Source organism: Suillus discolor, assembly GCF_016758755.1.
Source record: "Suillus discolor strain FC423 chromosome Unknown F5147scaffold_36, whole genome shotgun sequence".
NCBI classification, from domain to species: Eukaryota; Fungi; Basidiomycota; class Agaricomycetes; order Boletales; family Suillaceae; genus Suillus; species Suillus discolor.
In genome coordinates, this window is record NW_024541283.1 from 394,042 (window position 1) to 407,170 (window position 13,129).

Genomic DNA, 13,129 nt, shown 5'->3' on the forward strand with positions numbered 1-13,129 from the left:
ATTTACACAAAGATACATGTAATTAAAATGTTGATGATTTAACCGTGGGAAAAATGTCATGTGATACATGATGTTTGCGATCTCTAATCAAGTCCACTGTCTCTCTTATACCACCATCAAATATGCCTGCAGCACAGAAGAAATCAAAAAAGACGTGCCTCCGGCTTCTGGCTGAGCAAATGACCCAGCTGCAGCAGAAGATCAGCTCATTACAGCGTGAAATAAATGTGAGTTTCGTGTGCTGCCTTATGATGCATGTGTGTAGGAAAGCAAAAGAAGCCTCATCACAGGATGGACTCACTGCCCAAGCCCAAACAATTGATCCCAAAACCACCTGGGACTGCTGGTAAGTGTAATGGATACTCAGTGCAGCATGCAATGGGCCTAGGGACCAATAAGCGACAGTACAACACCCTAATGGTAACTATATGCTGACTATATGCATACAGCTCGAACCTGATCTCCACTGACTGATCTTTGATAAAGCTGTGAAGGAGGAAAGGCATGGCTGTTACGCACTCAAATAGATCTGTTAGGCGGAGCCCTAAGAGGGGCGTCGTCCGCTAACGTTCGTGACGTAACCGGAAGGATCCGGTATAGCAAGTGAGACTGGCGACGACGAGTCGGCAGCGATCACAGTACGCGCGTGTCACGTGACTTGGTAGACGGATGTCTAAGAAGTCACTCAAAGTCAGGACTGTCTTGTCCGGACGATGAGGTCGATCGAGGTAGACTTAGCCGCGATGAGCGACTAAGAAAAGATACTAGAGACTGAAGCTGAGGGGGCTTCAGAGGGAAGTATGTTCCAGGGAAGATTGAGTAGATTCAAGTTAAGGAATCTAGTACAGGGTGACCGACTACTTATACTAAGTGGAGAGGGTTAAGGGCAAGGCTACCGCACAGTAGGTAAGGGTAAAGGGGATATGGAAATGGTATAGGTGCATTGGCAACACAGCCTGATTAGTGATGGATGGTCGGAATGAGGAATGAGACCGAGAAACGTTGGAACGGACCAACAGTACGAATACAACGTGCGGGAATCCGCAGTCAGGGGAAACAGAAAAGGGAAAGCCACATTGGTGGCACGAGTCAGACCGAGTCAGAGGTGCGGGACCACATTGGTGGTCGAATCAAGGGAGGAACGTGCGTGCACGTGCATAGAGGCGGATGATGCGAGGGACGGGAACGGTCCCGAGGATCCGGTCAACGGAAAGTCGGTAAAGGAGGACGAGCCGGTAGATGGTGAGGGCGAGGATGAGGGGAAAATGATAGGGCGGCCACGTGACCGATGTTACTTGTAACAATGGCCTGGATAGTGAGTCCTGATGCACTCTTATAACATTATGCTAATGATCCATAGCTATGGTCCAAAAGGCAGTGCAGTTCTTTGTGCAACTATCAACAGGCTATTCGATCCACAGAATGGACTACCGACCGATGCCTTTGCCCTGCTATCATATGAACAATATACGTATTTCATCCTCATCCCCTACATAGCTAGCCGACTCATCGCTGACAATCAGAGCTTTGTGACTGATGATCAGCAGTTAGGGATCCGCACGGGTATACCCCGGGGTGTTGGGGACCTGACCCGCACCCGCACCCCAAGGTATACCCAGAGCCGCACGAAGGGTGCGGGTTTTTGGGGGGTATGGCCAGCTCGTACCCTCACCCACACCCATGCAGGGTTTACCCGCAGGTAGTACATATAAATATTAAGTTAGAAATATGAAAAAAAAGGGATTGTAAAAAAGGACTTACTAAGACATTGTGAATGGTGGGTAACAACTTCAATCAGTATGGCTCGAGCTCGATGGAGGATTGACACGCTGCGAACGACAAACAATGACTTCAATCAGTATGGCTCTTGCTCAAATGAGGATCGACACACTCACATTCTGTGAATGTTGGGCTACGACTTGGATCAGCATGGCTCTTGCTCGAATGAGGATCAACACACTCACATACTATGAACGGCGGGCAACGACATGGATCAGCACAGCTCCTGCTTGAATGAGGATGGACCACTCACTTCCTGCAAATGGCAGGCAACAACTTAGATCAGTGCAGCTGTTGCTCGAACTAGGATGGACACACTCACATACTGCAAACGGCGGGCAATGACTTGGATCAGCACGGCTGTTGCTTGAACTAGGATGGACACACTCACATACTGCGAATGGCGGGCAACGACTTGGATCAGCACAGCTGTTGCTCAAATGAGGATCGACACACTCACTTCCTGCGAACGGCGGGCAATGACTTAGATCAGCATGGCTCTTGCTCGAATGAGGATCAGCACACTCACATACTGCAAATGGTGGGTGACGACTTGGTTCAGCATGGCTCGAGCTTGAAGGTAGGCGTTGTGTTGAAGAAGATGGAGGGGTATAACACACTATAGTAGGCAGGTGTAAGCATTAGCAATAAGCAGTTGAGTACAAGTGTAGTAAGTACCACTATAGTTCTCGATTAGGTAATGTACCAGTCAAACCTGAGCACAGGTGTGGGTGAGGGTCCGGGTACTCAAAGTGTGGACCCGCACCCGTACCCCAGTAGTACCCATACCCATGACCCACACAGGTTACCCATACCCGTGCAGATGCCTATCAGCAGTGCACACTTCAGCAGACATTTGAAATCATGGTGGCCAGTGCCGATGCTGGTGATGCACTCCAGGGCATTGACAAGGAAGGGAAAGATGAGCAGTTTGATGACATTCTCATGAAGATCATGTTGAATCAGGTAACCGAGTCAGACTATATGCCAGTGGTGTTGCAGCCAGAAGCCATGGCCCCCCAAAAGCGGAAAGGTCGAGGGAAGGTATGTTCAATGATGTTCTTACTTTGAGCGAGTCTTCACTTCATACTAGGCAAACAGGAAGGGTGTCATTGGAGCTAATTCTGACCACTAGTGAAGCACATGTCTGGTGAGTCAAGGTGCAGTGCACAATTTGAGTCAGTTCAAAGCTTACTTTCAACACCATGATCAGGCTTTGTCCAAGCGCTAACAGATACTCCTTTCCCGGTTACTGTTCCCACTCTGCTGCTTGCTAGGCTGTGCTCATGCTCTCTAACCTTGCCAGTGTCCTCATTACTTGTTACTATGCTAGTCACAATTGATACAAGTTCACTGTATGTTCATTAACTAATGTAATTCGGTGCTTTGCTCCATTGAATGTCAGAACGTAATTCCAACACAAATTCAGCGCATTTTCAAAGTACAGTTTCAAAGTACAATTTCAAAGTATCATTCCAGGGTATCATTCCAGAGTATGGATTTAGAGTACAGATTCAGAGTATGAATTCAGACCATCATTTCAGAGTAAAATTTCAGAGTAAAAAACGGCAATATCAGCACCTCGATTTCAGTACTTAATGCTCTGCATCTGCAAACCAGAATGCTCTGTACAGAGCTGTACAGCGCACAAGCTCTACAGCTTGGTCCCTACTAGCCAGTTCGTCACAGTAGCTCCATACTTTGTGGATATCTGTACAGATGCTCACAGACCACCCAGTAAATAACAACTACCTGTGAAATTGCACATTTTTTCACTGTCTATGTATGTACAGACACTCACAGAGCACTCGGAGAGCGATAATTGTCCACACATTCATTTATGTACAGTTCACCCAAGGTGTTTAGGAACAATGGCAATATATTCAATCACGTGGTACGGAAACATCAGTATACTAGTAGTAGCAAAATATGAAACAAAAAACGGCTCCCAAACTATGGTAGTACTGCAACTCGGACACAGGAATGCGAAGACTTAGTCAAGGACGATTTGTAGATGGATGTGTTTGGTCTCCTCAGCGCCATCGAGTTTTAGACATGCGGCCCTAGGTAAAAATAATCAGCATCCGAAATTTCAAAGAAAAAGGTTGTTCTTACCATCCTGCTTCAGCCCATTCCTGGAGTTGCACTACTAACCTGGGACCGTGATATGGATGTTAAAGAATTTGATCAATCATTCTGACCATCTGGCGGTATATTGGGCCGTATTCCTTGGCGGAGAACTTGGGATAAGATTTGCCGTGACCGTTTTTGATGAGACTGTCGAGGACACAGTTGTACTATAAAAATGTCAATATATGATGTCAAGGCAGAAAGTAAGAAAGTACCACAGCGGAAACCAAAGCCAAGCATGAGATGGGCAATTGCTCGTGAAAGATATCTGGCCTCTTCCGGGCAATTTGGTATGGCCCTGTGTAAAAGAAACCAATAGCTGTGTCACGAAGGTCGGGATGAGCGAAGTTCCTTGTTTTGCCCTAGTGATTTTAATGTATGTCGTCAGAGTCAGTGCATAATCACTCACCAATGCATCCAATCCAAACTGTAAGAACTCGGATTCCAAAAGTAATTGTGAAGCAGCATTCTGGACCCACATTGCATGTTCTTGAGCGGGGACTGACGCAGGGGGAACAAGTGAGTATGCAAGAGGTGCTAAGCCTATGGCAGTTTTCTTGAGTTCTGATCGCCAGGTCGAAAGATCGTCATATAACTTCAATAAAGACCTATTGTATCAGCAAGACTGTAAATTAAGAGAGCGAAACACGTACCAATCGAGCCATGTTACACTTTTGCTCTGGCCAAACCCCTGGATTGCAACATGAAACAAATTAGCGCAAGAAGAAGCAAACACGCACCAGCTTCAAATTGTTTTCCTTCCTTGTCCCAAACGACTAAAGTTGCAATGAGAACTTCAGTTACTGACCCTGGAAGATCATCAACAAAACTCGGAAACAGATCGTCAAGCGCGTGTTCCACACGACATTCTCCCTTGGTGTGCTCAAGGAAGCTTTTCCAGCGCGGCCTGTACCAAGCTAGCAGAGTAGGTTTGGGCCCATCTTCTGACCGTTTTGTCTTTCTGTTTCTCCAGGGAGCCTGCTGGTCATCAGTGTGCTCGGCTACTTGATGAAGCAGCTCAAGAGTGTCAGGGTCGGGAAGGCGGGGCTGGCCATTTTTCTTGTGGTGGGACTCCAATACATCGCTAGGCTTCGAGGTATGCAAACGATAACTGTGAGCCTCATTCAGAATAAAAACCATTTGCTCACCTCAGAACATTGTGTCTGTTGTTGCTGTTGTACTCCTACCAAAGGATCCAGAGAGCCCTTGAAAGCAAAAAGAATAAGTGCAATGTCAGTAAATCCACATTAGCATACCTGGGAGTCACTGTTCTGGTGGACAGATGAGGATTGAGAGTTTGCTACAGTGTTTTTATTGAGGCTCGTCTGAGCAGCCACATCATCCTCATTGCGGGAGTACTGAAAATCAAATTCAGGTGTGAGATGATGAATGACTCGAGGCTGCGAAGGTAGCAATTCATTTGAAAATCCTGTAAGATTGAAATAGGGAACAACATCAGGTGAATCTTAGTATGATAAAGGAAATTACCTGGATGGCCATCACGACGTTGGTACTCATTCTCATTGGTGTGCTCATCCTCGTCCGACTCATCCTCATCCTCTTCCCTCTCCCCATCCTCATCCTCATCCTCATCCTCATCCTCATCCTCATCCTCATCCTCATCCTCATCCTCATCCTCATCCTCATCCTCATCCTCATCCTCATCCTCATCCTCATCCTCATCCTCATCCTCATCCTCATCCTCATCCTCATCCTCATCCTCATCCTCATCCTCATCCTCATCCTCATCCTCATCCTCATCCTCATCCTCATCCTCATCCTCATCCTCATCCTCATCCTCATCCTCATCCTCATCCTCATCCTCATCCTCATCCTCATCCTCATCCTCATCCTCATCCTCATCCTCATCCTCATCCTCATCCTCATCCTCATCCTCATCCCCATCCTCATCCTCGTCATTGTTGTTATTGGTGCTGCTGCCTTTGGGTCCGCTGTTCAACAGCTTGGATTCTCGCAGTATAGATTGACACCTAACACTGTTGTCCTCCTCGAAAAGGGCTGGATCCAAGTTTTGTTCCATGAAAGTGGTGAGTGGCGGTACAATATTGTGTGGGTTTGGATCACGAGCTACTTTCGTAGCACGCTTCTTGACAGCCTTCGAGCCAACAGCACTATGTGGATTGTTAGCCTCGTGAAGACTATGGCCAGCACTGGGAGGAGCAACCAAACCAAACCTTCCGCCAGGTTGGTGCATTGAAAAACCAGGACCTGTGTTATCAATGCTCGCAGGACCATTGGTAACAGTGAGTGAACTATAAGGTGGAGGAACCGCCTGAATGCAGACGTCAGCATTAGCAGAAACGAATACTTACATGCCTGACCTTTGAACAACCCTTCTGTCCTTTACGAGCAGGTTCCGGAGCCTGAGGGTTCACTGGGATATTAGGACTGAGGGACGTGGAGCCCTTGGGAGGACGACTTTGAGACTGAGACTCAAGGACTGCACCAATCTTTTCTAGCTGGCTGTTCCTACCTCCGGTCCCTGCGTTGGGGCGGCCAGAACGTTGTGGAGCACCATCTTCAGCTTCAGCAAGGCCAAGGGAAACAAGTGGTATGCTGAGTGTTTCAGTGAGGTCCGTAGTCTGGCAAGATTTTTTTGGTACACCTGCCCTGCCAGAAGCATCTGAGCCTTTGCGCTTCGACCTCTTCTTCTTGGGGCTGTTAATAGCACAAGGAGGCATGATTGCAACTGCATGGAGGATAGAGAAAGAGGTGAAGCCTGAGTCTAGCGATTCATCGAGTCGCAAACTCACCAGCCTTTTATATACTAGTATCATGTCTCGGCGCCGGGTGGACCAATAGAACGGCCTTGATGTGAATAATGGACAGTATTACATTTCAAAAATGCATGCAGCATCACACTGAAGCGTGTACCATGTAATAATCAATGCCGCATGTTTCGAGTGAGTCAACTTGGTGAGAATAAATGTGTGAAGTCAAGTTGCCAAGAAACATAATTTAAAGTCATACAAGTCACAACAACCAAAAACGCATAGTACATCGGGTCGACATGAGAATGAGAGTACAACACAGTAGCAATGAAAAAGATATTTACATTGAAGAATCAGCCTGTATGTATGCTAACCGTCTGACTCATTGTCAGTCTCCATCGAAATACCATCAGACTTCTGACACTTGGGTAATTCCATGGGGAAAGATTGTGAAGCGACATGCTTCTCGACACAGTCTGTGAGAATAGCTGCAGATTGTTTGAGCGTCTTGACAGTGGAAACAAGATCCTCGTCATCCGGAAGGCGGTCAAGATGCGTGTTCAATAGTGTAAGGATGGTGTCGAAGGAAACAGGGTTCTCCATATTGTCCTTCAAAGCTGTATGCCACTCCTTGGCGAGAGGGATTAAGTCTTTGAAGTAAGGATGGATCTCGTCTACAAGACGGCGTTCCTCCTTCTTGGTTGCGAAAAAATTGCCCTTGAAGGCCGCGCAAGATTCGAGGTCCATGTTGTTCCAGCGATCAGGTATTGAGTTTCGTAAGCTATCCTGGTGTACTTGGCCATGGGGACCACAGAATTTGATGCAAATCCAGATGAATACGAAAAAAGTGATTCAAGGTCATCCGAAAAGCATTGAATGACATGCAATACAGGCAATGCCAAAGCGTTTGAAGATGTTTTAGGGATATATTTCGGTTTCTTTCCACCCAGCGCTGCCTGTTGTGCATCTGAGAGTTGGGCGAGAAGCCCATGAGACATGAACGGGATTGTTCCCTGTAGATTGGATGAACAGATCAGCACTAGATGTACTGTAATTGACTGAACGCACGTACCGTACCACCAATGGCATACTTCAGATCTGGGTTGATGCGCACTGCAAACTCCCAGTCGATTAGAAACCCCCTACTACCACCTCCTAACAGATCTACAATCATTGCGTTATTTAAGCTGCAGTCGCAGTGTAGAACCTTGCGTTCCTCCACCGCTGTGCATTGAACTGAAATTAGATTCGTCAGTTCAAAGATTGCCAATCAAAAAACAAACACTTACTAATGATGATATCCCTCAGCGCTTTCACAAACTCTTTAAGAGTTCGGAACATATGTAGGGGGCAAGCGCAGGGTGTCAAGACAAGTCGAACGTGTGAGTGACTGGTCCCTGCAATACTTGGGCATTGCGGTTGTTTTCGGTATTTGCTGGTCACATCGGGCTCTCCATTCAACTTTTCAACCACCCACCAATCCACCAACTCGGGAACGCCAGGGATGCCAGACATGTGCTTCAACATTTCGATCTCATTCAAGATCACCTGATCCTCCTTACCCTGAACCCAATGGTCTTTGATGATGAATTCTTTATCATCCAAAGAGACCAAGTAACAAACAGTCCCGCGACTAACAAGGCCACGACTCGCAAACAGGATCCTTGTGATCGTGTAGATTGTGTCCCTGACACAAATCTTGCCACACGGTTCAGGTGACTGAGCTGAATACGGGAATTGTGAAGGATGGGGTGTAGCAGAATAGATACTGTCAGGTTCCTCAGGTGCTTGGGATGCGAGGTTGAGAAGGGGGGCGCTGGAGATTGCAGTGGCTTGTACCAGGGGGGGATCCTCCAGATTCTTCATAGAAATGTATGTACCATGGTCAGCACATGACTCTGAGTCTGAGTCTGACTCGGGCTCAGGCTCCGTGTCGGGAGATATCGACTCGATGACAGCGCTTGGTGCACCCTCGAAATCATCGCGTGGTGGATTAGGGGGCTCAGACGTGGCTGCAGCCATGACGTGATCTGCAGGTTGCCGTTTGGCAGGGAGGTTCTTGATCGGACGATAGCCGTTGGTGTGGTGTTGGGGAGGGGAAATGTGTTTTGTGAAGGAGACTGTCAAGTCATATCCTATGCACTCGAGGCTGCCGAAACGAAGGACAGCAATAATGTGAGTGAGTATGCTTGGTTTTTGGTAGATATTGAAGGCAGGGGACACGACACCACCGGCATCATTGTAGAAAAGGACTCTGAGCTCCCGATACTCGTTGGTGAGTGATAGTACAAGCGCAAAGCGCCTCCAGGGCTGCTCACTCAGCATGAGGTATGCATGAGTATCAGCAGCCTTCACGAGTCGCAGCGCAGGTTGATATGAACTGTGCGTCAGCTCAGCTGATACCCTGATATTTCCCCAATTTGCGGTGATCTCATCTGATAAGAGGAGATCAGGTTTCCACTTCACCTCACTACCAGGTAATGGTTTATGTGCGTGGGCCGCAGTCCACGTGCGCGTCGCAGTGGGGTTGGCTAGTAGTTTGGGCTCTGCCTTCACTAAGCAGATAGCCAAAGTGTTGAAAAATGATGAGAAAATCTCTTCATGAGTTGGTTTTGCAGCTTCGCCAATCTCTGCATTGTCCTCCAAATCTAGGCTTTCAGATGGTTGAGAGTGAGTTGTTGATTCAGATTTGTTTGTGGGAGCAAGAGTTGGAAGGTTCCAGTTCCATAGTTGCGCATCAGCATCATACAATGGCACCAGATCGTCTGGTGAATTTTCGCTGAATTTTGCTTTGGTACATTCATTGTGATGAAGGATGTTTTTGAGTGGGATCTGGAGCATAGACAAATCCGGGAGAGGTATGCTGAAAGGCTGAAAGATGTGAGAGAGGATGTGTCCCAGCGATTGCAACTCGGATGGTTCATCTTCCTGTGTGACTAAACAATTCAGTTCCTCGGCCGTGTACTTGTTCATTGTAAGGGCATCGCCTGAGACAGTGGCAGGGAGCAAGACCAATGACGACAACTTTATTCCGTAGCCGCCCGTCCTGAAAAAGAACTGAGGTGGCATTTGTTCGGTATACTCTAAGCTATAATATGATAATGGTGGGAGCAACAAGATGCCCTTATCGCACGTCACTACATCCATCAATGCTCGTTGTACTAAGAATATAACAGAAAGAAGCTCATTGGCAACCAATAGCACGAAAGTTAAAAATACAGGCAGGAAGTTACATAGAGAGCGGAAAGGATGTGTTCTTGTCCCAAAATTTATTTACCCAAAACTCTGACGCGTGCTCCATGCTGTTCTGTGAGGTAAACCGGCTGTCTGCACTGGCTCCAAAGCGAGGAATGAGATTAACAGGAGCCTTGATCTGTGTCAGTGGTATAATATCACCCACTAACGTACCATTGGAACATTTCACCCTTCTGATCGAGTGCAACTGCGTGGCAGGATCACAGGCACTCGTCGTACCATCAAAGCGGTACATATAGACAAGGAAACGGTCCCTCCACGACCAATCCGTGTTAATTCTTCCAACTGGACACATGATAAGCCTAATTTGACCAATTGTGTGACCTGAAAGATAATAGTGAGAAAGTATTCAGCACAATAGAAGGTTGTAACATACCACGAAGACCATGAGCAGGCCAAAGGCACCCTAACTCATTGTTCACAATAACTGAGTTGTACCTACCAGAGTTCCAGACATCAGAAGGCGGCACACAATTCAGGGTCTGCATGGGCCGTATGATGCTACTGTCGTGAAACTCTGTGTCCTGTAGTCAAAGTTTGAACCAGATTTGAATTTTATCAAATGGCAGGGAAGCAGTAGGTCCAGCCCTCCTGGCTCCCCCAATTGTGTGGACATGATTCTGTCCGTGGGTAGCTTCGCGATGAAGAAAATCAGCAATGGCCAGCCGTAAGTCAGGAAGGCCAAATTTGATAGCAGCATTGTTGACGGAGATGGATCTGATGGATGGGGAATATGTGAGATGAAAGGCCATGCGTCCGATAACGAATGTGTGCAATGGCAGAGGGACAGTCCCAACCTCCTTATGCTGGAGGATCTTCGCAATCGCGAAGTAATTGGTGATTGGGTGCGAATGTCCAGGACATTTTATAGTGGCCATAAATTCCGTGGGGAGGTCATCATCATCATCTGCATCAAAGTCAACATCATCACCAATATCATCATCCTGTAGCCCTGAGCTTGCCAGACCATTCACAAGACTCATTGCAAGGTCAAAGCGACGGCACTTATCAACCCGGTCGAGATGTCGACAAATCTGAGGATCATAGTTATTGTTGTTGCTTGATCGCACGGGGTCTTTAATCTCTGTAATGTGCGCATGCTCTGTTGTATCTGCAGTCCATTGCATGGCAACACCAGTGTTGCGGATGCTGGGGACTATACTCTGCATGAGCTCCAATTTGGGAATGTACCAATTATCGATAACTTTGTTCTTGTTGCCTCGACGAAATCCTCCAGCTGTAATTGCATATTTATTGGCGTGAAACTCATCGAGGGCTCCAGAAATGCGCTTGATGTCGTCTTCATCAATACGCGGTGACTGGATGAGATACCAAAATTCCATCAATGCTCAGACAGCAGTGATCACAGCACTAGGTGCTGCGTCCGCACTGACTGCAACGATCGAACACTGAATGTCATGTTGAGTTCGACCTGTAACCTGTTTTAGCTTGGAGATACCACCGTCAAAATGATGAAAGCCAGTGACGGGCTGCAACACAGAAAACCGGAAATCAATTTCCATATCCCCGACTGCACAAATAATCCACTTGACATTGTGATCATAAAATTCTCAGTGAATGAGATGCAGAAATTCCAGAGTGAAGAAATGAGACGGTTCACCAAGGGTCCAGTCCTGCCAGAAAGGTTTAGAGACACCGTTCGAGCTAAATTTCTGCGCTTTGCGAAAGAAGGCTTCAATATCGTTGGGATCCGCCCTTGTTTGAACAACGGCCAGCTGTGCAAGTGTGGTTGATTCCGTGTGAGGTTCATGACGGAAAGGGTCTCCGAACTGCTTGAACATGGCCATGGTGACTGGAGATGTTTTCCCACCGACAGTAGCTAGCATCATAGCTTCTGGAGTGTCGACAATATAGCTCACAAGGGGGGTAAAACAATAGCGGCTATGTCCAACAGGGTCTGATAACATGACTCCTTCACATGCAGCCTGCTTGAGCGGACGCAGGACGATATCTAGACATTCATGAATTAAGCGATCCTCGAGTACACCTTGCATGCATTTATTCTTATGTATAAATTTGGGTACGGGGAGTAAGGCGGTGAGTACAAAGGTGTTGGACGATGTCTTGAGTTGTGTGGACATGTTGATATTTGCAAGGCTGATGAGAAGCGGGTGCGCAACTCTGTCACCCGTCATCGTGGATATATTCGTTTTGTCGGATGATAAAATGGTTCCAAGGAGTGTTGCGCCTTCAGGTAGGGCAGACTGTTGAGAAACCAATAAGTTCAGTGACTGGTGCAAAACATGAATATATACCTGCATATTCCATGTGTCATCGCCTGTCATCCATTCTGAATATACACAGCACAAGTGTTGTGCAGTAGTATAGACCCTGCGAGGCATGAAGTCTAACCGATCGTGAAAAAAGGGATGATTTAGAATAGCTGAAATACAGTCCAAGGGATCACGCCAGTACAAAACGACAGGTGATTTGGTGGGATGACTCATAGAGAGCACTTGGGACATCCAGCGTGGACCACTGGGCAACATTTCTGCTCTGCCTCGCAGTTCCTTGGCCGAGGAAAAAGATAATGGAAGACCCTTGATCTTGACAAAAGAATCATCGTCGGAATTGTAATGAGAATGAAACAATTTGCTTACCATCTCGAGTGACAAAAAACTGTCTATCTTCCCCATGCTCAATCCCGAGTGCAGTAACCACGATGCAATCTCCCAGTCCTTCCAGCCACTGAATGGGTAATAGGGATTCTTGGCACGGTACACGCTATTCTCATCAGAATTGAATAAGTCGAGGAAGGTGTACCCCTTGCCATATGTCCAAGAAGATTCGGGATAACAGTCGACGAAATCGGCACCATTTGGAAGTAATCCCTCCCCAGAGGCCTGTCCACCACTCTCACCACTACCTTCAAATGACTCGTCTATATCTCTGAATGTGAACTCAACCTCAGCCTGAGGCCCAGCACCAGGAATATTCGGCTCGTCCAAGTCATCTGTATGCATAGAATCGTCAGACAGGTCCCGCAGATGTATTAAATCCTGTAGCCAGGTGCTACATCCTGAGCAAGGCTGGCTCATGTGACGAGCAACAGCAACCTGATCTTTGAAACCGGTTTTACCGCATGAAGGACACTGGAAATTGGACATGTCCTCGCAAAGTCCGACACTCGTGAGAAGCCCAATTCATAATCAATAACTTACTCTTTGTTTCTTCAAAATGTCAGCCTCACCAATCAGTCTTAATCTCAGTAA

General features: G+C 47.1%; 2 protein-coding genes across 2 annotated transcripts; both read right to left on the bottom strand.

Moving 5' to 3' along the window:
* Positions 1-3,772: 3,772 nt before the first annotated feature.
* Positions 3,773-6,611, bottom strand: F5147DRAFT_653991 (uncharacterized protein; the record flags this gene model as incomplete). Its single annotated transcript, XM_041433832.1, has 11 exons — positions 3,773-3,842; positions 3,895-3,914; positions 3,981-4,076; positions 4,125-4,271; positions 4,319-4,504; positions 4,563-4,600; positions 4,650-5,020; positions 5,058-5,092; positions 5,166-5,338; positions 5,398-6,202; positions 6,243-6,611. 11 exons carry the CDS (start codon positions 6,609-6,611, stop codon positions 3,773-3,775), a joined length of 2,310 nt encoding a protein of 769 aa, XP_041291557.1.
* A 399-nt stretch (positions 6,612-7,010) lies between these two features.
* F5147DRAFT_653992 (uncharacterized protein) lies at positions 7,011-13,024 on the bottom strand (the record flags this gene model as incomplete). The annotated part of the gene is made up of 13 exons (XM_041433833.1): positions 7,011-7,427; positions 7,523-7,654; positions 7,714-7,877; positions 7,931-9,729; positions 9,875-10,014; positions 10,046-10,083; positions 10,116-10,220; positions 10,273-10,334; positions 10,440-11,215; positions 11,336-11,427; positions 11,518-12,121; positions 12,173-12,463; positions 12,518-13,024. The coding sequence occupies 13 exons, from the start codon at positions 13,022-13,024 to the stop codon at positions 7,011-7,013; spliced, it is 5,127 nt and encodes a 1,708-aa protein (XP_041291558.1).
* Positions 13,025-13,129: the final 105 nt, after the last annotated feature.